Below are 25,648 nucleotides of genomic sequence, written 5' to 3' on the forward strand. Positions count from 1 at the left end.
AGTCTTTCCTTTCATCAAGCTAATGTCTTAGTCATATGAATATCATGGAATCATGATCGACCTTTAAATCAATATAGTCTCCCAAATTAGGCTATACCTACAATGACCTATACTTCATTAATTGGCGTATACAGTCCTTTTCTAGCCTATTTCTCGGCTTTCTCTCGACCTCCTCAAGACTGGCTATATATGTGGTATTATCAATCTTTATGTGCATCATTAGCGTATGATATAAACAGTCCTATCAAATACTTTACTCCGATTAGTGCCTATCGTGCTCGTCCTGTTAAATTAGACTTGAATGCTCGACCTACTCTCATTATGAAGGTATGAGACTGACTATTGCTGAGCTTCTACCATTGCATGTGGCTGCTACCTAATCGACTTCAGGTCGTCCACTATAAATTAGAATATCATACAAACACCTAGTTTGTTCGACACAAGCCGGACCCATGCCAAAATAAACTCCTTTGTCTTCCACTATAGGTTAGAATGTGGTATACAAACCGAGTTTATTACCCATGCCTGAACAAAACCCTTTGTCTTCCACTATGGATTAGAATGTGGTATAAACACCGAGTTTGTTCCATGATGGGACTCATCATAGTGCTGTGGATGCTCCTCAACTAGACATGGTGTCTCCATCCTTGCAACCAATTCTCTTTAGAACGCAAACTTGTGCATCAACACAAAGACACCACACGTTCACCTTTGCAAGGTGCACAAAAGGCTCGGCAGGCAAGCATGGGGGCTTCCGAAATGTCTCCATTTCTTAGGTGCGAGAGATGCATGGGTTGGAAGTTCATGTCATGACCTGTTTCCCAGCACTCAGTGATGCATTTGGGATATTTATCTTCAGAGAATTGGGTGGTGCATGCACTTTTATGATGAATGCACGTTCTGACATATTTTAAGAGCTTATCCATAGTCAACAAATGAGCTCCTTTTGGTTGCCATCCTCCAGTGGGAGAGCTGCTAATGGCTTGGTCTGGACCTAGGGAATGCAGGTTTAAATAAGGTTGACCTACCTAAGATTGCCTAAATCTTTGGCAAATCTTGGTCTGTTGCCACTAGGCACTGCTAGTGCGTGATTTAATTTTGTGATGACATTATCTCATGCTAAGCTGATCGAGCTGGTCGAATGATGGAAGAATAATTATCATGTTGTGCTCTAATATTTATCATCAATCCTCTCGATGCATGACACTGATGATGATTCACGGTATCAGAGAGATTAAACGATCAGTTAACACACAAGTAGGTATTGATAGGATGGTGGTGCATTCTTTGCATGCATGAGTGCAGTGTTGCATCACTTTTTGATACACCCTTGAGTCCTCAAATGCTCGAAAGCCATCAAGTAGTTGCTGGTGGGCCTTCGATGGAAAGTTTGTTCCTGTTCTGTTGTGAATAGGACCTAAATCACAAAAGATGGTGAATAGTTGTACACTGTATAAGTGCCCATTCTACTGCACGAAATCATAAAATCTCCAGAAGCCAAAATATTGGAATTTTTGTTTTAAAAAAATGACCCATTATATCGCATGATATATTTTTCAAAAATATGAGAGAAGTGTCTGCTGATGCGGTGTCAGGGATTATATCGTTGCATTTCCCGTATTTATGAAATGCAGGGATTTAGTGTGAAGAAAAACCTAAAGCATTTTATGTACCATCTATGGTAAGAATTGAATCAATGACCCACCAATTAGATAAGAACCACCAACCAAGATGATAGCAATCAATTTTGTTAAATTAATGTCTATTATAGTTAAAGGGTTTTGCATTATGAAATATACTCAATTAAAATATGCTATCATATTTCATATTTTAATAATTATTTTTATAAAAAATTCAATTATTCTTTGATTAAAAGTTAAAAAATGAATAACTATCTATGATATATTTTTATATTTGTATATAGTTTTTTCTTACAAGTTCTTTAAAAAATAGATAATTTTACTTGTGTTACAATTAAAGAGTAATATGGATGTTTTGTGTACAAATTTTTATTGCCTTCATATTATATATTATTTAAATAATATATGGTTTTCAATATATTTTAAATACAAAATCTAATCAGATAAATGATCTAGATCCTTTGCCAAATCAATTTCTGTATCCTTATTTTGGATCAAATTAAGCTCACCATCAATATAAACTCTTAGTTATCATTTTCATTTTACATTAGCAAATCGCGTTTTCAATTAAATTTTTTGACATATTAGTAAAAAAAAATGAAGAATAGCTACAAACTAACACTTGGCAATTAATCATAAATATGGGTAAAAATATTATTTTTTTGATATTTTTTTAAATATTACTGAACTAGTTTTGCAAGTTCTGTATAAAGACAAGCTATAAGCTAATATCCAGTAATTCATACTAATATTTTTTAAAATATCAATAAGATAATACCATAGATTTTTCAATAAAGATGAGCTATGAACTAATTCTTAGTAGTTTATTATAAATATGGGCAATATGTCTTTTCTTGTTTTTTTTTTTTTCCCTAAATATAACTAAAATACTATCGTGGATTCCATGCTTTCTTGTAATGTTGGTGTGCCCATGCACAAGTCAACCCTTGGGTGCATCTGTGCATGCATATGAATGTGAACCGAAAAATCTCATGTCAGACTAGCATTTCTCACATGATATATATTAGAGTACAGATTATCCATTATCTTCCTCCTCCTTTTCAAAGGCAAAGTTGCACCAGTACAAACTCTGTTGTGGGCCATTCAAACTCTTTTGTAGGCTCCAATGTTCCATCACCCATTCATCTTTCCTAGCCTGCATACTGCATGCGTCCAGCATTAGAGCAATTCTTTGTGCACCGTGCACGATGATTAGATCATGCCGGAGAAGGGATGGGATGCATGGCTCCGTGCGCACCAATCATCATGCATGGTGCAGCTCGTTCTGCACCACTTGCGGTGCAATAAGAATTTCGCCCAGCATCAATGTTTGAAAATATAGCTCTACTCTCTAGCCATGCTTCCATACTACTCCCTCCCATATGGGCCTAGCCTGGTATTGGGCCTTAAAGAGGCTTGGTCTTGGGCTTTCCTTGACTCTGAGATGCCCATTGAGCGTAGACGTGCAACATGTTACGAGGCCTCAACCTAAAAGTGAGTTACGGTGTCTCCTGCCCTTGCAATGAGGGGGGGTATTTGGCCGGAGCAAGTTGGGGTTTGGAATCCAAATGAGAATAGATGGCTTCTATTTTAACCATTTGGTCGGAGGAAGAAGTTTTATTCTGATTTTGATTCAGATTTCGGGATAGAATGAAAATTGTCCGATCTATCTAAAATCTCTATTTTTTTCTGAAAATTCAAATTTTCATTCCGATTCTGATTTCGATTTCGGTCATAAATCAAATATTTTGAAAGATTTTGCCGTTCCAATTTCAATTCCAATTCATTCCACTTCGCATTCTAATTCTTCGGATTGCGAACTCCTTGAGTTTATTTGCTTTACCACGTAGACATTAACATGACATAAACTATGTCCGCTTTGGAGGAATTTTTCATTGTTAACAGGAACTCGAGACCAAGATTTGTCACCTAATACAAGGAGTGGTATCCAGCCTCTGCGAAGTCCACGTATATCTGGTGGATTTTCTAATTCTACAATCCATCAATTGGGTCAGTTTTTGTTCTGGCTAAGTACAAAATTCTAAGGCTTATTGGGCTGAGGTCCTCTTATCTAAAAACAGTGGCACTTTAGGAAATATAAAGAGAAATAGATCGTCCATTTGATGGCCGAAGGAAAAGATAGCCATGAAGTCTCATGGTGGTAGGTGACATGATAGGCCAAGTAGTGGTGGTTGTGGGTGAAAACTTGATGAGACTTTTATGTTATATGATTTCTTAACACATACAGACAGACATAACTAGGTAAAACAAATTCAATTAATAGGAACTAGTTCATACTTCAACAAGACTAGCAACAATGAAGTAAAAGGCATCAAATTTTGTACCTAACGGCACCGAACAACGATAACAATGACAACAACAACAAGACAAGACAACAGCTAGTCACATTCATTGATTGTGAGGAAGATGATTGCAATCACAACGACATAATTTTTCTGTAGATGCCTTGGGCACATGGAGGATCTTTATAACAATTCAAGGACAACAAACACTAGAATCTTTCAATCCTTGGACATCCACTTATTGAGGACTGCAACTTGAGCTAATGGCCCAAGCAATCACGGAGACAAGATTCCAAGCATCCAAGCAATTAAGATAGCATATATCAGCTTGAGGTGGTAGTCGTAGCACTTGGAGGCAATTGTGTTGTCCATCAGCAGCAGCAGTGACAAGAGGAACAATGGGAGGATCAGATTCTTGGTGGTGTTTGCCATATCCTTGCAGGTAATGAAAGCAGAAGCCTTCCAACTATAATTAAATATTTTTTCTGAACTTAACTGATGCTACGTTGATAAAATGGGTTTACAAATGTAACATCCGTCCAACAAGGCTTGTCCCCTAAAGTGGTCCAATTAACATGACACCAATTCGAATAAGACATGTTTTATTTGCTGTACTCTATTTGAAGTTTTTGATCCATGACCGGATTCGTTATCATGTTCATTTTCTTTTGGTTCTTCAAAATATAATCCTTACACCCATGTTTTCTATTTAAAAATTATTAATAATCATTGTTATAGTCATCATCAATATTATAGATTTTATATTTTTTTAAAAAAATTATAAAAATATCTCTTCAATTTTAATTTAATATTTATTTTTATATTTTAAAAAATATTAAATTAATTTTTTTAATTATCAATATATTTTAATATAATTTTATTATTTATTTTTATTAATAAAATGATGTCACGTGATTATCATATAATATTATTATTTTATAAATAAAATTATATTAATAAAAAAATTTATAATTATAGCTTCCGCCGGAGAAGACTTGTGCCAAAGTGGTCCAACTGACGTGGCACCAATATAGTTTAATTATTTATGTTTTATTAGCTGTACTCTATTTGGAGGTTCTAGCCCATTGCCGGATTAGTTATCATGTTCATTTTTTTTAGTTTTTCAAAACACGTTCCTTGCATCCCTACTTCTATTTAAAAGTTACTATCGTGGTTGTTGTTGTCATCATCAATGCTATCGATTTCATGTCTTTTTTCTTTTAAAGGAAGGTCTATAGTCTTTTGCTCCATCATTGGTAGTCTGACATCCTATTCTTGCCTAATTACTAAATTTTCTTGTATTGAACTCCCTCAATTACTGATAACTAATTCATGTTTGATTTCTTGGACTTAATTAATTATTTGTCTATACCATGTCAAGTTCTTGCTCTATATCCAGTGATCAACAAGTAATCCATGGAACTTTCCATTTAGATTTTAGTATTATTATGACATGTCTGATCAGCAATGTATAGCATGTAGCTCTTGAAGGCACTGGGCTCAACATCAACCAAGGAAGAAAAGTATCAAAAAAAAAAAAAAAAAAAAAGAGCCTCAACATCAACCAAGGAAGAAAACTATCAAATAAAGACACAAGTCTGTTTAAAGATCGACACTAGAAAAATGAAAAGAAGCAGAGTAGCAACAGCTAGGTAATTATTGTTTCTAGCTGCACTTCCAACCATTTAGTTCAGTAGTGCATTACATAGACATTGTACTCAACAATAGCATCCCCCCTTTTGGGATCCAACAAGTGGGTCTGGGCCTGAGAATAGGCCCCGGGCAAATCGAAACAGCCCGGTCCCCCGGACAACCGGCATCTCCCCTGGGCCCGGCCCACAGGTCTCGAAGTCGGCTCCGGGCCTTCTGTCGGCAAATCATCCATCATGGATGGTGATCATGCCGAAGTTTGACGGAGAAGGCATGACCGGATGGGTGACCGGCACCGCCGTCGCATTGCGGCCGCCCATGACGTCATGGAAGAAGAAGTGGAGGTGGCTTACCTCCTGCCTTCGCTTCATGTGGGCTGGTTTGGAGAAGTGGGCCTTAGTTTTGGCATCAGTTAGGCCACAAGTGGGGAGGGAGAGGGATGGGAAGAGCATGGCAAAAAGAAGAGATGAAATGGTTGTGATGGTAGCCATTTTTCTGCAGTGTGTGGGAGGGATGGAACTAAGATAAGATGAAGCTATATGTTTATAGAGGAAACGAATGGTGGCAAAGAGAAATGAAGTGCGACAACAAGCGTGGGGACGTTATAGTAAAGCGACAACAAGCGTGGGGACGTTATAGTAAAGTACGTGCCACAAACTAACTGGCTCAGTGGGAGCTTTGGTTCCATGGAGGTAAATGGTGAAGACGTAGGCACTAAAATTTTTTACATAGACTTCCTCTATCACATGTGCTGTAGGTATATCCAGTAGAAAAATATTATATATGCATTTGGAACTAAAATATTCTATAATCATCGCAGGATGTTGAGATGGTTAAGTAGCAATGTATTGAGATGGTTATAGATTTTTTCAATTTAAAATATTCATATGATATTTTTTATTGACTTGATCTGCAAGTATACGAGGTACACTAAATCTATTCAAGAATTTCTAAGATGGTAAACAGGAATAATGTGATACAATTAATTCAATGGGAGAAAATAAATCTACTTCGTGGACTCCGTCAACGCTGCGCTAGTTTAAAGTTCACATGACTTTGCTTACTAACCACGCTTTGAAGGTCTTTCGCAGGGAACTCTTTACTTGACTTTGCTTGCATGAGCAAGAGGGCAGAACTTTGAAAAGTGGCACGATTAAAAAAAAAAAAAAATCACAGAGAGAGAGAGAGAGAGAGAGAGAGAGAGAGAGAGAGAGAGAGAGAGAGAGAGAGTTTAAAGGAAGCATAAAACAATTGTATGGTTGAGAATGTTTTGGACCCCCACTCTCCTTTATGGCACGGGTATTACTTTTAGACCATTTGTAGCACTTTTGGATCATAACCCATAATGCGGCGTTCTTGTGATCCATATTTGGTGCATACATTGGTGTTACCACCTAATAAAGTTATCCAAGTGTAGAACAAAATTTATGTTCTGTGGGTACACACACGCGCATGGAAACATATGCGTAATTTGAAATGCATAGTTCTACCTTTTTATTATCAATTTTCTTGAGGTAAAGTCGTTGCATGATGGAATAAGGCCATATGAGAATCTAAAGGAGTCATCCTACATGTAATAGTTCACGTTAAATTATTATATTCTAAGATTAATGATCTTAAGAGCGAACTTTGGCACCTGATGGGGCTTTCTTTGAAGGCAAGTACAATCACATCCACTGAACATTCTAGAATTGGTACAAAGCAAGACTTTGTAGCTAAAATTTGATATGTTGGACCACCATACAACAAACTGTATGTGATTAGAGGAGATCTCTTTTGTTTTATGATGAGGCACTCAAATTATATGTACTCAAAATTTATCTACTAGAATGAAATAGCAAATACAGATCATCAACTAACATTTCACATCCCATGAAAGTGCCATGATGTTTGATAAAAACATTTAAGTCAAACACCAAATTTAACAATTGTATGCTCTTCTAGAAATTGAAATCAAATTTCTACTCATTGCTAGGATTATTAGTTCTTTTATGATTTATTTAGGTGTAAATCTATAGACTTTAGGGATTGGCCTGTGTATTTAAGCATGGTCCTGTATCAACCAAATACCCCCTATCCCAAATCCTGTAGGAAGAAAAAAGAGCTTTCAAAGATCATTATACTCTTGTTACGGCCTGTAAGCTGGGATGTAGACTAGATTCAGACCAGTTCTTAAAAAATACAAGATAGATGGACTAAGAGGTTTGATTTTTATAGGATATTCAGTTCAATCCTGTAGAAATTTCTAATAGACTCTTAGAGAGAATCAATTCCAGAATAGATTAGACGAGGGCAAGATTGCAGTATCATGATGTTATATCTCAAAAGTGACAGCCAACCACTTAAATCTCGTTGCTGAATTGATGTATAACTGCTCGAGTTTAAAGATGATAGGAAACCAAAAAAAAAGAAGGGTAAAATAAAACTGCTGCCATTCAATCAACAAATAACAAGGATGGTAGCAGTCACAAACCTGTGATTTTTCCTCTCTCGCTTTCAGTACTATGGGAGGCAAGAATTGTGAACCAAGGGCCCCACGAGGTGCAAGCGGTTTGAGCCAAGACATGTTTTACTCTGACCTTTTCTGGGTGACTTATTTTCCCTTCGTTTGGGGCCCAATTGTTGTGGACGAGGAGTAGCAGGGACCACCAACAAATGGAGAAGAATAATGCCATTGTTACTCGGAAAAAGCCACCCAAAAAAATTCACTCAAGACTCTTCCACCTGTTAAATTGTTCTTGCTTCATTATTTGGCACGATTCACATCTCAAACATAAAAACAACGCACCAACTGAATGATTTTTTTGAGTTAAAGTTTTTTAGTTATTAAAGCATTTGTCAATGGCTCGAGTTTCTCTTAATGTAGTTGTAACAATCCAGAATTTTATCCAAAAGAATCAGCCTGAAAGTACTATCTGAATTTCTTCGTCTTATATAAATATCCAAATCCTTCGTGGCAAATAATCAATATGAGACTAAATATTGCTCCTGTTTAAACTATAAATTGCTCTCCTTTAAATAATAACATCATCGTCTGATCGAAATCTATGCATTCATTCATAAACATCACACTCGGCCTATACTCAATATTCCAATGAATTTGTGTTACAGCATCTCCAAATTCACATAGGTTACGTACTGTATCGGCTCCGATATTAATTGTAATGATCCAGGATTTCGTTCCAAAAAAATTGTTAGAAGTTATTATTTGAATTTTTCGATTCTGTATTAATATCCATGATCTTTCTGATAAGATTAAATACACATCTACATGGATCTTCATAGAGGATATGCAGTAGCATATGTCCTCTTATTTAATTTAATATATTACTTGTCTTATCAAATATAAAATTACACAATAATATAACTTTTGCATAATTAGCTTCAGCAATTTGAATTATCTACTGATAGTTTTTTTGCATTAGCCACACCTGGCAAGATCGAAGTATGCTAAGGGTACGCTGAGGGGCGGAACAAGCGTTATCGTCTTTAGTTATTAAAGTTTTCTTGAATGTAGAAAGACCGCTGGACGCTTTTCTGAGACGAACCACATGGAAATTGCTTGATGTGGAAGGGAAGATGAGAAGTTTCTCTTAGCGTGATGATGGGACAGACAATGGCATGTGTCTTCCTTAGTTTCCCATATTGCTTGCTTATCAAGTACAAGTTTACAGAATTCTGTAATTTTTGCATAATTAGCTTCAGCAATCTGAAAGATCTAGTAGATTTTGCATCAGCCACATGTAGCAGGAGGTTAATTTGTTGGGCCATAACTCAAGCAGAGAGTCATACGTTGGACCATTCTGAGTTTGTATTGCAGGTACAGTGTTGTATAAGATTGAAATCAGATCGGATATGATTCGGATACCAGTAGATCTATGTCCATATTTATTTTATCTGATCAGTATAAATATGGATATAGATATTATTTGGATGTAAAAATTTATATCCATATTTATTTTAAATATATATGAATACAACTTGGATATTGAAAATATAGATATAAGTTGGATAATTAAATTTTATGACTATAGAATCAAAGATATTACTAAATAAATGATAAATCAAGTTAGTAGCATGTTTATATGGTTATATATTTCTCTTAATAATTAATAAATACTGTATAAAATATATAGAATTATAGGTATATTCATATATTTGGATATTGATCGGATAGTTGTCTATCTATATCTATATCCATTTTTCTTTGACGGATATAGATATGGATATAGATATTAGTCAGATTTTCAAATTTCTGTCCATAGCCGGATTGATTCGGATACGAAAATGGATCTGCATGGATATTATCTATATTATTTTCAACCCTAATGTTGTAATCACTTTCTTTCTTTCTTAAAAATAAATAATAAAGCTTCTATTTTTAAGCAAAAAAAATTGATAATTTTATGTAGAACATAAATTACATGATATTTGACAACTTAAAATATGTAGTATAGCATCTATCACTACAAGAAATTTAATTTTTTGTGATGAAATTTTTTCATCGCTAAAAATCATATTTTCATCGCTAAAAATATTTGCGATGAAATATATCGTCGCTAAAAATTTGTAGAGAAAGCCTCGTAGCAAAAGACCTTAGCGACGAAACGATTTTATTTCGTCGCAAAAAATAGCAAAAAGAGCTTAAATTTTCATCGCTAAAATTGCAACGAAAAATAATTTCGTCGCTAAATATTATGATTAAAAAAAATATTCTCTTATTTTTTGTGACGAAAACGAAATTCGTCGTAAAACTTAGCGACGGATTTCATCGCAAACAAAATTTGTCGCAAAAATTTCATCGCAATAATTGCGACGAAAAAAAATTTCGTCGCTATAATGGCGACGAAATAAAAATTTTGTCACTAGAAGGGCGACGAAATAAAAAAATTCATCGCCATAATTACGAGGAAATAAAAATTTCGTCGTAAAAAGTTAAAATTTTTAGCGACGAAACTATTTTTTCGTCGTAAAAATAGAAACGAAATAATTTCGTCGCAATAATTATGACGAAAAAAATATTCGTTGCTATAATTGCGATGAAAAAAAAATTTCATCGCTATAATGGCGACAAAATAAAAATTTCGTCGCTAGAAGGGCGATGAAATAAAAAAATTTATCGCCATAATTGTGACGAAATAAAAATTTCATCGCAAAAAGTTAAAATTTTTAGCGACGAAACTATTTTTTCATCGCAAAAATAGCAACGAAATAAAAAATTTTGTCGCAATGTATAATAAAAATTTTACTTTTTGGGTTCACAAATTTTTTTGCGACGAAATTAATATTTCGTCGCTAAAATAAATTTTGGATAAAAAATAAATTTTTTATTTTTTTTCAAAAAAAATCTGCTCAAATACAAATTCTCTGATCAAACATATTTTAAATAAATAGTATATTAACATAATAAAAATATTATAAGTCAAAAGACCAATTCCAAGTATCAAAAAGTTTCATAACCATCTTTGTCATATACAAAAATATAAGTCCATACACCATTTTAAATTTAAAATAACTACAAACTAGGTATGATCTGACTCGTTGGCTTCGTTCCCTTCTCCAGGCGTCGATCCCTGACCCGATGTGTCGCGATGGTGGTGCAGAGGCGGCATCATGTGACTGTAGAGGTGCTAACTCAGAAGCATCAATACCGAGCCGTCCCGCCATCGCAGCTACGATCCTCTCGAGCGTCTGACTACGATTCATCCAGTAACTAATCTGATCTTGCATCATGCTCATGGATGTCCTAACTGCCTCTGGCACCGATGCATCATCAGACCGATCGGATGACGAACTGTGTAATTTTTTGGACCGCATGCTATGATCAGATCCTAGCTGCCGCCCGAGGACGGTATCCAAAATCGTATCATCTGTCATCAAACAAACCTGCTGCGATCCAGTACACCGTCAGATCCCACCTCCCTCGTCGTCTGCTCTCTCAATTCTAACATTTTTTCCTTCACAATAAACCAAATAAAATCATAAATTTTTTTCAAACTCTTTAAAAGTATTCAAAATGTAGAGTAATGATACTTACATGACGCTGCCTCGCCTCCTCGGTCACGAACTCGCCACTCTTGTTTTGATAGAATTTAGCATAGGCGTTGACTCCGGATAGTCCCTGTTCAAACAAAAAAAAAAGAAAAAAAAAGATATCAAAATAATATAAATATTTAATAAGAAGTTACAAAGTATGATTGCAAATGTAGTTACGTACCATCCTCTTCATTTTCTGTGCAAAAGAGGCACTTCCTTGCGTGTGAATAGAATCAATCTTACTCCTATTCACCTTATTCGCCTCCGATCGTCGCTACAAAATACATACAATTATAACCAATAAAGGACATAACAAAATTAAAAAAACTTAAAACACTAGACATACCTGAAATGCCTCACTTCCAAAATGCTCACATAACCACCGCTAATCGTCACTAGACCCAGCCCAATTTCTGTATGGCTGGGTCACAGGATCAATCTCCTTCGCCTGCAGCTCATTGCAGTATTTATGAAGCCTACATCGCCGATCTCTGTATCTATTTGTAGCCATTTTGAGAATACATGCCGTCACTTCTTCGTCAGTGCAATCCTCGAAGTCAATATTATCCTACATAGTCATCATACCAAAAAGCAAATACATGAAATTATTCATATAATAAAAAATTTATTTATATAACAAAAAATAATATGGATCATGTAATGATATGCAAGACATCCAAATTTAATTCTTACCTTGATGTGAGAGACTAGAGCATCACGGTATCGAGGAGCTACATGCTTGAAACTTTCAGCAGCCCACGAAAAATGATTCCACATATACAAACTGATCTCATTTGCGACGATACTAGCCTCTGTGCTAACCGGATGATCTCGAAATATCTATACCTTCGGTTTTTCATTGTGTGTATGCACATATTTTTCCAAAACAAGATCCCTACTAGGACCACGCACTGCACGTCGATGCTGTGTTCCTACATGTAAAAATTGGTGAAATGAATATATATCATGTATCACTAAATGCATATAACAAAAAAATATATATGATTTATAAATTGATAGAGATGTACCTGTAAGGAGATGATGCTGCGGTACCATGACCTCCGACTGGGCAAGCTCTGGCTGAGCACTAGTCTGCTCTGTGGACTCGGGCAACTGAGTCTCATCTAAATCCTCTGACTCATCATGCAAAATGCTAAAGTGAGGATGTGTATCATCAAGCGGAGCCTACTGCCTACCCCGTGAACGTCTACGTCCAGGACCAGTCATGATGCTGCAATGATTAAAATAATTTAAATCAGTACGTAATCAAAAAAACTCAAGTATTACATGATATAACAAAAAAAAATAAATTGAATTACTTATTCATATTAATTATTGTTCTCAGATTCTGAACTCATGTCCATATAGTCATCTTCGACGGGAGTCATAGAAGACTTCGACTCTGAAGTGCTATCATCATCGTCGTTAATGAAGTCATTATTGGATCGTGCTCGTGCCCGTGCCCTTATCGACGATCCAATAATAGAAACATCCTCAGGTTCATAGTCGTCTCTTTGTAATTGTCCTATGTCAATCGTATCATCTGGCACTAATATGTTATCTGGTGCTTGCATTTGATATGCTTCGTTTTCAATAATTGCACGGACTTCATTCTCAAGATGTTCATCGTTCGGGCATGTGAAAAGTGCAGGATCAAACAAATACCTATGCTGAGCCCTTATTGCAACTCACCAAGGCTCTTTCATTTTGTTATCATCAATATACCACACTAGTCTTGCTTGCTTTGCAAAAATATAAGGATCACTTTCATACCATACATGACCAGTGTGGACACTGACGAGTTGAGGATCTATAACAATTGGTCTGTATCGTCCTAAGTCATACCATCGACACTTGAATAACACAATCCGTTGAAGACCACTATATCTCAACTCTATAACCTCATGCAGAACACCAAAAAAATCTATTATTTCACCCTTGTGCTCGCCCTCCATGCTTATTCCACAATTCTGTGTGGTTCGATCGCGATCGCAATTTTCCGTTAAGAACCGTACACCATTGACTTGCATGCTGAATATACTGATACACGTCTGTCAGGTTTTCATGCAAGTGCAGCTAAGTCATTACTGATACAGTTATGATTGTCTATACGTAGCTGAGCTATCTACAATTAAAAGAACAATAAGCAGGTTAAATTTGACAAAATAAATACTATATAAATAAACCTTTAATCATGGATGAACATGAACATAACTTACCCGTTGTCAAACCATGATGCGAATTGATTCCTATGTCGTGCCGCTGCTAATGTAGGATTACTTCTTCTGAGCTCACTTTCGTGTTCTCTGAAGTGATACAGTAATACCATATATATTTTAATTTAGAGTCTACGTACATTCATTGATATATCAACAAATAAAAATTAAATGTATATACTCACATCATGTATGCTTCTACCTCCTCGCAATTGTTTAGCACATACCAATGCATGTCATCCGTTTCTTGTGGTGTCAACATTCGAAAATCTTTTTTACCATATGGTCGGGCAACATTGGAGAACACGGACAATCCATCGGTCAGAATCTCGTCAACATCGATATTCCGTTGTGGCCTTGTAAATTTGGTCTCCACTCGTCGAAGGTACATAGAGCAGAATGTCAGACATTCATTCATAACATGTGCCTCTGCTATTGAACCTTCAGGCCGTGCTTTGTTAGTGACGGCACTCTTGTATTCACGCATCTTCCTATTCAATAAATTATCAATTGATATCACATATAATAAGAATACAATAATGAATAATAAATATTACAATATCATGCAATTACCTTTCAATTGGGTACATCCATCTTGTATGTACTGGCCCATCCAATCTAGCCTCATGTGGAAGATGAACAGAAAGATGTACCATGATATCAAAAAAGGCGGGAGGGAATATCATCTTGAGCTTACAGAGAGTAATGATAATCTTCTTCTCCAATTCTCAATGTCTTCGCACATAAGTCCCGAAAATAAGTTTCCAGATCAAGTAACGCATCACACACATTATCCGGCAACAATCCGCACAAACCAACTGGGAGCACATACTGTAGAAGTACATGATAAACATGACTTTTCATCCCGACGATCTTTCCATCTTTCGACTTGATGCACCATTTCAAGTTTGAGGCGTATCCATTAGAAAATCTCACTGATCTCAAATATGAAAGAAATTGATTTCTCTCTCTTCGATTCAGTGTATAACATGCCAATGGCTTCACCAGCCTATCCCCTCGTCGAATCAAATGTAATTCCTTTCTAATCCGCATATCCTCTAAGTCAAGACGAGCCTTCACGGTATCCTTCGTTCTTCCTTCGATATTGAGAATGGTATAAAATACATTATCAAATATATTCTTTTCAATATGCATGACGTCAAGATTATGTCAAAGAAGAAGCGCTTTCCAATATGGAAGATCAAACAACTTGCTCTTTTTTCTCCAATTTTCGATACTTGTTCGCACTCCTACTTGGCTGGCCAGACCCTTACCAAATATGATATCCTGTGGGTTAGGTAACTGATTTAAAATATTGTTCGTAGACCAGAATCTTGGCTGCGCACGTCGTTCATGCTTGCCATTGAACTTAAGACTTCTCCTCTATCTATGATCATCTGGCAAGAAATATCGATGGCCGGTAAAACAAATCTTTCCACGAATACGATCCGATGTAATATCATCGTTACAAGTTGGGCATGCTTTATACCCTTTTGTACACCATTCAGAAATATCGTCATATGCAGGAAAATCGTTAACTGTCCAAAGCAGTGCTGCATGCATACGAAAGATGCCTCCTGCAACATGATCATATGTTTCGCATCCTTCTTCCCACAAATATTGTAACTCTTCGATCAACGGCTCTAAAAATATGTCTATGTCTCTTCCAGGGGCACGGAGACCCGGGATCAACAAGGCCAATAGATTAAAAGGTGATTTCATGCACTTCCATGGTGGTAAATTATAAGGAAATACCATAACAGGCCACATACTATAAGTAGTACTAAGATTACCATATGGATTAAATCCGTCTGTTGCCAACCCTAGCCTGACATTTCGTGAATTAGCTGCAAACCATGGATGTTCACGATCAAAATGTTTCCATGCATCTCCATCTGATGGATGTCTCATGACATCATCGTCCATATTATTTTCCTCCTTATGCCATCGCATGTCACAAGCAGTATGCCTCGACATGAACAATCGACGCAATCGTGGTGTAATCGAAAAATACCACAAAATCTTGCATGGTATTTTTTTTTTCTTCTTATCCTTACCACGACTTTCTTTCCATCTGCTTGAATGACAAATCGGACATGCTTGTAGATCTTGTTTATCCTTCCGAAACAGAACACAATCATTCGGACATGCATGTATCTTTTCACAGCGTAGGCCCAAGTCATCGACTCCCAACCGAGTCCTTTCAATAATTTTTTGGCTTCATAATGACTTGACGGAAGTAACTCTCCCTCTGGCAGTAAGTCCTTCAAAAATTTGAGCAACCAATTAAATGAGTTGTTTGACCACTTACCAAGTGTCTTCATGTGTAATAACTTTATTATGGCGGACAACAGAGAGTACTTCTTACAACCAGGATAAACATCACTTTGTGCATCTCTTAATAGACGCTCGAATCTATCATTTATAGATATATTACTGTCCTCTTCAGCTTCTTGTCTCGGAATGGAATGCTGATGTTCTGCTCTCGCTTCTACATTTACTTCAAATAATTTCGGATGAAGATCCTCTAAAATTTCTCTATCTTCTTCACCAAGTGTTTGTCTTTCACGACTGCATGATCCACCGACTGACGACGGATTTATGGGACTCCTGGACAACATGCTCGAGCTAGTCGGCAAATCTTCACCATGACAAGTCCATCTCTTGTAAGTCACATCTATACCGTGTTCGTATAAATGATTCCGAATGTCCGATAAGGTACACCAAAATAAATTCCTACATCGACGACATGGACAACGAGCTTTTCCATCTTCTCTAGTATGATTGGACGCCACATTCATAAAAGTCGTCACACCCATAATATACTCGGGACAGAACTTATCACGCAATGACATCCAACCATGATCCATACCTACATATTTATGATGCAAACTATACAATCAATTTTATGTAATAATAGTTGACTAACGCCTTATATCTCCTACCTATAGGGTGATGGTCCTATTCCATTCAGGAACGTAAGAATTTAATATTGCAATACATGTCTTGTATACCAAAAAAATTTTGACAGCATTTCGATGCAGTTCTCCAGATACACAAGCATTAAAATTGTGCTATGTATCCAGAGAATATGATCGAAAATACCGACAAAACTCTGCGATATAGAAGCGCATGTGTTGCAATATTAAATTCATTCACGTGCCCAAACTGTCCACGAGGACAATTCGAGAATAGTGTGTAAAGCATCAATATTTTTTTCATAAAAAAAAATATTGGTTTATGCACGCTATCCTCGAACGAAAATTCTAAGGCTTATAAATTTGTTATGCTACAATTAATATATTATTATTAAAAAAAATTTATTTTTAAAATATTTTTAAATCATGATTAAAATTAATTATATCAAACAAATAATTATATCTAACATCATATCTAATTACTAAAATAATAAATAATTACTTCTAATGACTAAAATTTATTAAGAAAAAAAATTAAAAAATATATAAATTAAAAAAATGGTTTCACCTTCAACTCTTCCGTGAACAGTGATGATGACAGTGACGGCAACCGGTGATGGCGATGGCGGCCCGGCGGCGGCGCGGCGGCGGCGGCGGCGGCCCTACGAAATTAGACAAGCCAGGTAAGGGATCGACCTTCAACTCTTTCTCAGGTAAGAGACTGAGAAAGAAAATGAGGGAGGGAGACAGGGGATGGATGGGTCGACCAGCGGTGACTGCCTTGCAGACGCTGCGGCGGTGGGGGACGGGAGGCCGAAGCGGCAGGCGGCGGCGGGGGACGGGAGAGGGTAGGAGGCGCTCGAGGAGCTTGAGCTTGGGGAGGAGATTGGAGGGGACGTTGGTGGCCAGGACAGTAGGGCGGCGGCAGACGAAGGCGTGGAGCTGGCAGGGGGAGAGGTCGACGTGGCGGCGGAGGAAGGCGAGGACGGCGTCAGGCTTGTCGGGGGTGGTGATGTGGAGGAGGGATTTGGAGGCGACGAGGGCCTTATCCTTGGAGTAGCCCAGACGATCCATCAGGTACTCCGCCATGAAGGGTAGAGGAGAAGAGGAGGAGGTAGTCGTTTCGGTGGCGGCCGGCGAGGAAGAATAGGAGGAAAGTATGGAAGGAGGAGGAAAGGGAGGGAGGAGAGGTGGCCGCCACCTTCGTTTTATGGATTGGAGGGTTAGGGTTTTGAGGGATTGGAGGGAACCGGAGGGAAGGAGGCAGAGAAGAGGGAGGATTCGATGCGCGGAGGAGAGGGTGACGAGGCGGGAGGGAGATGGCCGGCGCATTGGGAGGTGGGCTCGATCAGCGACGGGGGGCGGGCTCGAGCGGCGACGGTGGCGGGGAGGGAGGGCTCGACGGCGGTGGGGAGGGAGAGAGAGAGAGGATGGTGGCGGGGAGGGAGAGAACTTACCGGGAAGGACGACCGGTGACCTGGGAGGGAGGACTGTCGCCGGAGATCGGGGAAGGAGAAAATTTGGACGACCGCGGCGGAGATCGGGGAGGGAGAAATCAACAGGTTTATTTTCAATTAGGGCAAAATATCAAAGGTTTTTTTTTTAATTAAAAAATATTTAGCGACGAAATACATTCGTTGCTAAAAATAAATATTCTGCCGCAAAAAAATATATTTTTTGCAGCAAAAATTTTTTCATCGCAAATGATTAATTTTTTGCAACGAAAATTTAATTTCGTCGTAAATATAAAAAATGATCGTAAAATCAAGTTTTTCGCAACGAAACAAATATTTCATCGCATAAAATCAAATTTTTTGCGACGTAATTATTTTCGTTGCAAAAAAAAAATTTAGCAACGAAAAATTTTTTCGTCGCCAAAAAAAATATATTTTTGCAATGAAAAAAATTTTGTCGCTAAAGATCAATTTTAGCAACGAAATTTAAATTTTCGTCGCAAAATATTCAAATTTTTTCAACAAAATAAAATTTAGCGACGCAATAGTTTCGTCGCTAAATATAAATAAAATTAGTCGCAAAAGCCTTTCTTTTTTGCAACGAAATATCAATTTCGTCGTAAAAAATATAATTTTTTTGCAACAAATTTTTTTTTAATCATAAAAAAATATTTTTTTACTACGAAAAAAAATATTTCATCGTAAAAAAAATTATTTTTGCAACGAAAAAAAAGTTCGTCGCTAAAAATCAACTTCTAGCAACAAAAATAAAAATTTCGTTGAAAAAGATATAACTTTTTGCAACGTAATTTTTTTCATCTCAAATACCTAATTTTTTGGGACGAAATTTAAATTTCGTTGCAAAAGCTTAATTATTTGCGACGAGCTAAAATTTCGTCGTAAAAAGTTAAATTTCTTGTGGTGTATATGAATGAGTTCGGCAAGGAAATTGTTACTATGATTTTTGTTTTGATAAAATGAATGATAAACATTTCAATTGGATGTCATCTAACTCTAAGAAATCAAACCTAGTATTAAATAATGATCTATTATCGGGTCAAAATATTGGAACAAGAAACATGTCATATAACGACCCAAAGGAGCAATCTCCCACCTACACTTCTCTTTCTTCTCATGCCTTAACTCTGTGTATAGCTACAGTCATTGTATTCTTTCATTCTCATCTTAATAAATCCGGGGGAGGTTAATCACTTCCCCCATTACCTTCAGAAAAACGATAAATTTTTAATCATTTTATTGTGGAAGGACCCTAACTCTTGGGGTCCATACTTTATGGACAACCACCTCATGTTTCTGATCTTTTTTCTCAGGAAAGCTCGCTTTGTCTAGAATCTATGCTTTCTAAAGGTAGCTGGGTGGGCCAGGTAAGAGTATGCTGATATGCCTAAAGGATCTAATTTAAGCTTGACATAAGTATCTTCTTCATACAATCAGAAAATCCTCTAAGTTAATGGCAGCATGCTTTCTCCATTGTCTTCCTAATAAGTCATGTACCAGTTGTGCAAAATTGGCCTATACTTAATCCTCCAGAGCAACAATAGCACACTGAATTCAGACTCATGGGTCAACTATGTATCTCAATCGGATTGGTTTCATACAATGAAAGATCATAACTTCAAAGTTCACTCTTGATTTTTGACCAAGTCAAAAGTATCCTTCTTATTGTTTTAAAAAGAAATTTCTGTTTTCCTGTTTTCTTATTTCAGTCAGTAGCTAATAGAAGTATTATTTGCATTTCCAGGACATGCCTTTCCTGAGGTAAAAGATTACAAGTATCACCCCTTCCAACCCACTACCATTCAAAAGACAAAGAATGAAAGCAACCAGACCCATTAACAACCATGAACCTTTACCTGTCCACACCCACAATGCCCATAAATACCCACCAAGGACTCAACCAAAACCCAAACTCCCATATCCCATTCCCCCCATCCCCTCTCTCTCTCTCTCTCTCTCTCTGAAGCTTACCATGGGCAAACTCTTTTCCATCTCCATTCTTCTCCTCTTATTCATCACCATCATCCCCTCCTTAGCCAAGGATGGAGAACACTACAGTTTCCTCTTGAGCCAAAAGCCGGCGACGCCGCGGGTGCGCCAGAAGCTGAGCCACCTGCGGCTATTCTGGCACGACCTCGTAAGCGGGCCGGATCCGACCGCCGTCAGGGTGGCCCAGGCGGCCTCGGCCAATAAGTCGGCGACCGGGTTCGGCACGTTGGTCATGATCGACGACGCGCTGACCGTGGGCCCTGAGCCAACTTCGAAGCTAGTAGGCCGGGCCCAGGGGTTCTTCGCCCTGGCATCCAAAGAGGAGAAGGCCCTGCTGATGTCCATGAACTTTGCCTTCATCGAAGGCAAGTACAACGGCAGCACGGTGACCATATTGGGCCGGAATGCGGTGTTCTCGGAGGTGAGGGAGATGCCGGTGATAGGGGGAAGTGGGCTTTTTCGAATGGCCCAAGGTTATGCCCAGGCCCGGACGCATAGCTTCAATCCTAAGACTCATGATGCTGTGGTGGAGTATAATGTTTTTGTGATGCATTACTGATGTAGAGTTCGGTTTTCTGATTTAGTTTGGGTTCTTTCTTGATGCTGGTTGCAAGGTGGTCCCCATGATGGGTTTTGGCTCGTTTCCTTTTCAGTCAAGGGACGTCATTGTTAGCGTCTTCCTAGCTCCACGCAATGCTACAAGTCATCGAAACCAACAAAAGAAAAAGTTGGGACGAGAGCAAAGTAGTCGCAAAATTCTTACATGCGGACAGCTTTTACAAACCTACGTTTATTTTTCCAAACCTGCTTTTTTTTTTTTTTTTGGTAGAAATTCCAAACCTACTTTAAGTAACGACCGTTATTTCACTGTTAGCTTGTACAGGTCGGTTCGTATGATAATAGTACGTGCTGTAGAACAAACTCGATCCCCATGTTAGGAAGAAAAGAGAATTCTAACTCTTGTTTCTCTATTTTTTTTTCTTGTGAGAGTGAAATTTAGTTTGCCAGTGTTTTTGATTCAAAGGGGTGCGTGCCGGGAAGGGTAGATCGGGTGCGGATCCTCTCTATTTTGAGATTGGAGTGGTGAATTTTAATTCCAGATCATTCATTGTCCATATATTGAATATACGAGGATTTGTGCAAATGAATATTTAATTTCACAATGATTATGTATTGGATAGGTCTTAAATATTTATATATGGTCAAAAAATTTAAATAATATTTTCTGACTAATTTTTTTTAGATAAGATTTCAGATCGTTACAAATGGTATCAGAACCTACTAAAAATTTTGAGCTTCGAATCTATCATGGCCGCACACTCTTTAGTGCAACATCTTATGCTTGCCTAGTTTTTTTTTTCTTTTGATAGAAATAGTACATTCAAACAATTTCTGTTACAATCAAGAGAGACAGAAAGCAAAATATCTCTAAGCGACCCAAGGATGAACCCCTAACCCAAAAAGAACCTCCAGAATATTTCGCAACATAGGCTGCCACCTAATCGGCTACAGTATTTGCCTTCCAAAAAAAATGCCTAGTCACACATGCCACACATTTGGATAGCAACATGGAGATATCCTACAAAAGGGGGTGAGAGTGACCTCCCCATATGCAGCTCTGGATCCAGGTTACTACGGCGATTTGAGTATTCCTTAATGACTAGGTGGTCGGCATCCAAGGTTTACCTAGCATACACGCTCCCCATCCAAGCTACATGAAGCTTTACCTTAGAAATCGTGGGTATGAACAGACGGCTTCCTCCGACAGCTATCAGTCTAGAGTCAGGCCCATGGATTACAAAACTTGCCCTATCCTGTTTGTCTCTGGTATTGCCATTAAAATTGACCTTCATGTGTCTCAAGAGAGGGGGCTCCTATACAATAAACCTCCTTCAGATCACTACACGAGTAGGGTGGGGGTTCTAGATCTTTGGAGGCCTGAAGGTCATATCAGTTAGCTCTATAGCTAAAATACGAGCTTTCTCTAGAGTAAGCCTCATCGAGCATCTCCTCGACTCAAACACTAGGCTACTCCTAGCTAGCCAAATATGATGGATCATATAAGCCACACAGATACCAACCACCTTAGGTACAAGACCTCTAGCACTCCTCAAGATCTCTAAGAATGCTCGAATTGGAGCCTCAACCTGGATGAACTGTTGATACAATCCTACTAGATACCAAAGCTATCTAGCTTTCTGGTATGAGAAAAAAATATGCAGTTTCATCTTCTAATCCACAGTATGGATAAGTCAGCTGGATGTCTATACCTCAGCCCCTCAGAATGAATCTAGTCAGAAGCTGATCCCAGACAACCTTTCATAGAAAAAGGCTAACCCTCAAATGCACCCCAATCCTCCAAACCTATCCAACATCCAGATACCTAGTCGACCCCTTTCGATATAATAGGTAGTGATCCATCATCATAGCTCTCAAGGTGCAGGAATGTCTCCAAACCTTGACATCTTGATTACTATGGTGTAGAATCGAAAAGGCTAGCACTCGCTCTCTCATTTGCTCCCTAAAGAGGTGAGCCACCATTGCTGAGTCTCAACCACCACCATTTGCATGGAAGAGATCGCATGCCCTCATGGCTTAGTAGAAGGTCGTCAATCCACTGGTCTTACAGGAGGCACATAAATTGACCATCCCTTATTAGCTATCTCATCTGGGATATCATTATTGGGGCATGCACACGGATCTTCCTCTAAAAGAAGAAAGTGCCATGGTTCACTTGAATCTCCTCACCCATAGTCCACATGCTATATCTAGTTCTCATCATCATGCTCCATAAGCTCTTCAGATCCAACAGAAATTCAACTACATATTGAGCAATCAAAGCCTCCCACCTCATGGTCAGAGACTGAATACCAAGTTTTTCATCCCTCAGCAGTTCGCACACAACCTCCAATGCCAAAAGTTGCACATAACCCTTATCTCCCGACCACAATCCCCATGAAAAACTTCAGAATAGCTGTTCCAGCCTTCTCATCATGGTCCTGGGCAAAATCAAATTCGAAAGAAGATAGACCAGCATGGACCTAAACATAGACCTTACCAAATTAATCCTCTCCATGGGAGAAAGGGCATGAGCTTACCATCTCTCAAATTGCTCCTGAACCACCATCTCTATACCAACACAATCTGCTCTCCTCAATTTGTGTTCCGAAAATGAGAACCACAAGTATTACGGGTTTGATTGTGCTCTCCAATCCCCAGCCTATTTCTGATCACACACCGCATTTGGGCTAGCATCTTCGGGTTGAACACTACAATAAATTTGAAGAGGTTCACCCTCTAACTAGATACCTCATAATACTCCTTTAGAATTTTTCTCAACCCAACCATATTCCAGACAATGGCCCAGCCCACCAGTATACAATCATCTATAAATTAAGAGAAGGTGCAAAATCAGCTGGGCTCTCAAGGTTGGCACATAGGGATTTAGTACCGGCCCTTAAGCTGCTTCATGCAAAGCCCATCAGGGACATCAGCCAAATAATGAAGAGGTATGGAGAAAGAGGACAATCTTGCTATAGCCCGATCGTATAGTGGAAGAAGGCCGATGACATCCTTATGATCACAGTCGTAAAGGAGGGGCTTTGGATGCACATCATTACCCACCAATCAAATGGGGGTGGAAGTCAAATACTGATAGAGCTCCTTTCATAAAACTCCAACTCATGTGATTATAAGCCCGCTTCATATCAAGCTTGATCGCCATAAGGCTACAATGGACAGCAGCACGACGAAGGTCATGCATGAACTCCTGAGCGATGAGGATATTGTCTGAGATATTATGGCCATCGACAAATGCCCCCTACTTTGAACAAATCAAATGGAGGAGAAAGAGCTTCATCCTAATCACCATCAACTTAGCAGATACCTTATGCAAGGTTGTGCATAGACTAATTGGTTTGAAATGTCCTAGCTCCATAGCATCCTATCTCTTTGATACTAATGTAATACATCTTTGGCATCTGATCGGTCGCCAAAAACTCTTGCATAGTTACTACAACCTCAAAGTAAATGATAGGCCAATATCTTCTATAAAAAAGAGAGGGAATCCATTCAAGCCTATAACTTTATCCTCTATCATAGATCAGACCGCTCTATACACTTCCTCCTCTGTCACAACATGAAAATGGTCTCTATTCTTTTACACTATGATCGCATCACCAGGAGGGGGAAGTGACTATAAGTCGATGAGCTTCCAGCTCCATTATCCATCGGGATATGAAGAAGTGCACCACCTCCTTCCTAATCTCATCATTACTAATCAGCTACTACACACTGGTATCCCTGATTGCTCAGATCTGGTTCTTGTGTCTCCAGATGATAGTAGTCTTAAGAGCGAACTTTAGCGGCAAGCATAATCACATCCACTGAACATTCTAGAATTGGTACAAAGCAAGACTTTGTAGCTAAAATTTGATATGTTGGACCACCATACAACAAACTCCATGTGATTATAGGAGATCTCTTTTGTTTTATTATGAGGCACTCAAATTATATGTACTCAAAATTTATCTACTAGACTGAAATAACAAATACAGACCATCAACTAACATTTCACATCCCATGAAAGTGCCATGATGTTTGATAAAAACATTTAAGTCAAACACCAATTTAACCATTGTATGCTCTTCTAGAAATCGAAATCAAATTCCTACTCATTTCTAGGATTATTAGTTCTTTTATGATCTATTTCTGCATAAATCTTATAGAATTCATGGATTGGGCCGTTTATTTGAGCATAGTCTTATATCAACCAAATAGCACCTATCCCAAATCCTATAGGAATAAAAAAGAACTTTCAAAGATCATTTTATTCTTCTTACAGCCTATAGGCCGGGACATAGGCTAATTTCTACAATCATCTCAGGAAGTTGAGGTGGTCATGCAGCAATGTGTTGAGGAAGTTGCAGAATTTTTCAGTTTAAGATATTAATATAATATTTTTTATTCACTTTATCTGTAATACATGTGGTACACTAAATCTGTTCAAGAATTTCTCATAGAGATGGTAGATCAGGTTTAGGGTGCAATTTTCATCTTCATGGCAAGATGTTGATTTACTGTGGAAGTCTATGATATCGGCTTTTTTTATCATCAAATCCACCACAGAATAGGGAACAGCCAAGTCAGCACCCAAAAGTATGGGAATAAGCCATGGTCCCAACTTGTGTAGGCTTACGTGACAGGATTGGATTCACTGGAACTTACTGTTTTCTGTTACAATGCTGGGAGTCAGCACTTGGAAAGACCTGCATGTGTTTATTTATTCCATTCAGAGGTCTCCAAGTCTGGTCAACAGAGACGGTTTTACAATTAATTAATCCAATGGGAGAAAAGAAATCCACGTCGTGACCTCTCGTCAACGCTACGCTAGTTTAAAGTTCGCATGACTTTGCTTAGCTACCA

The 25,648-nt window shown here is 38.0% G+C and overlaps 1 protein-coding gene across 1 annotated transcript; it reads left to right on the forward strand.

The window, feature by feature from the left end:
- Nucleotides 1-20,161: 20,161 nt before the first annotated feature.
- LOC105038406 (dirigent protein 22-like) lies at nt 20,162-20,807 on the forward strand. The gene has a single exon (XM_010914211.4). It carries the CDS (start codon nt 20,208-20,210, stop codon nt 20,781-20,783), a length of 576 nt encoding a protein of 191 aa, XP_010912513.1. The 5' UTR covers nt 20,162-20,207; the 3' UTR covers nt 20,784-20,807.
- Nucleotides 20,808-25,648: the final 4,841 nt, after the last annotated feature.

The sequence above is a fragment of the Elaeis guineensis genome, chromosome 1, assembly GCF_000442705.2.
Source record: "Elaeis guineensis isolate ETL-2024a chromosome 1, EG11, whole genome shotgun sequence".
In the NCBI taxonomy this organism is placed as follows: domain Eukaryota; kingdom Viridiplantae; phylum Streptophyta; class Magnoliopsida; order Arecales; family Arecaceae; genus Elaeis; species Elaeis guineensis.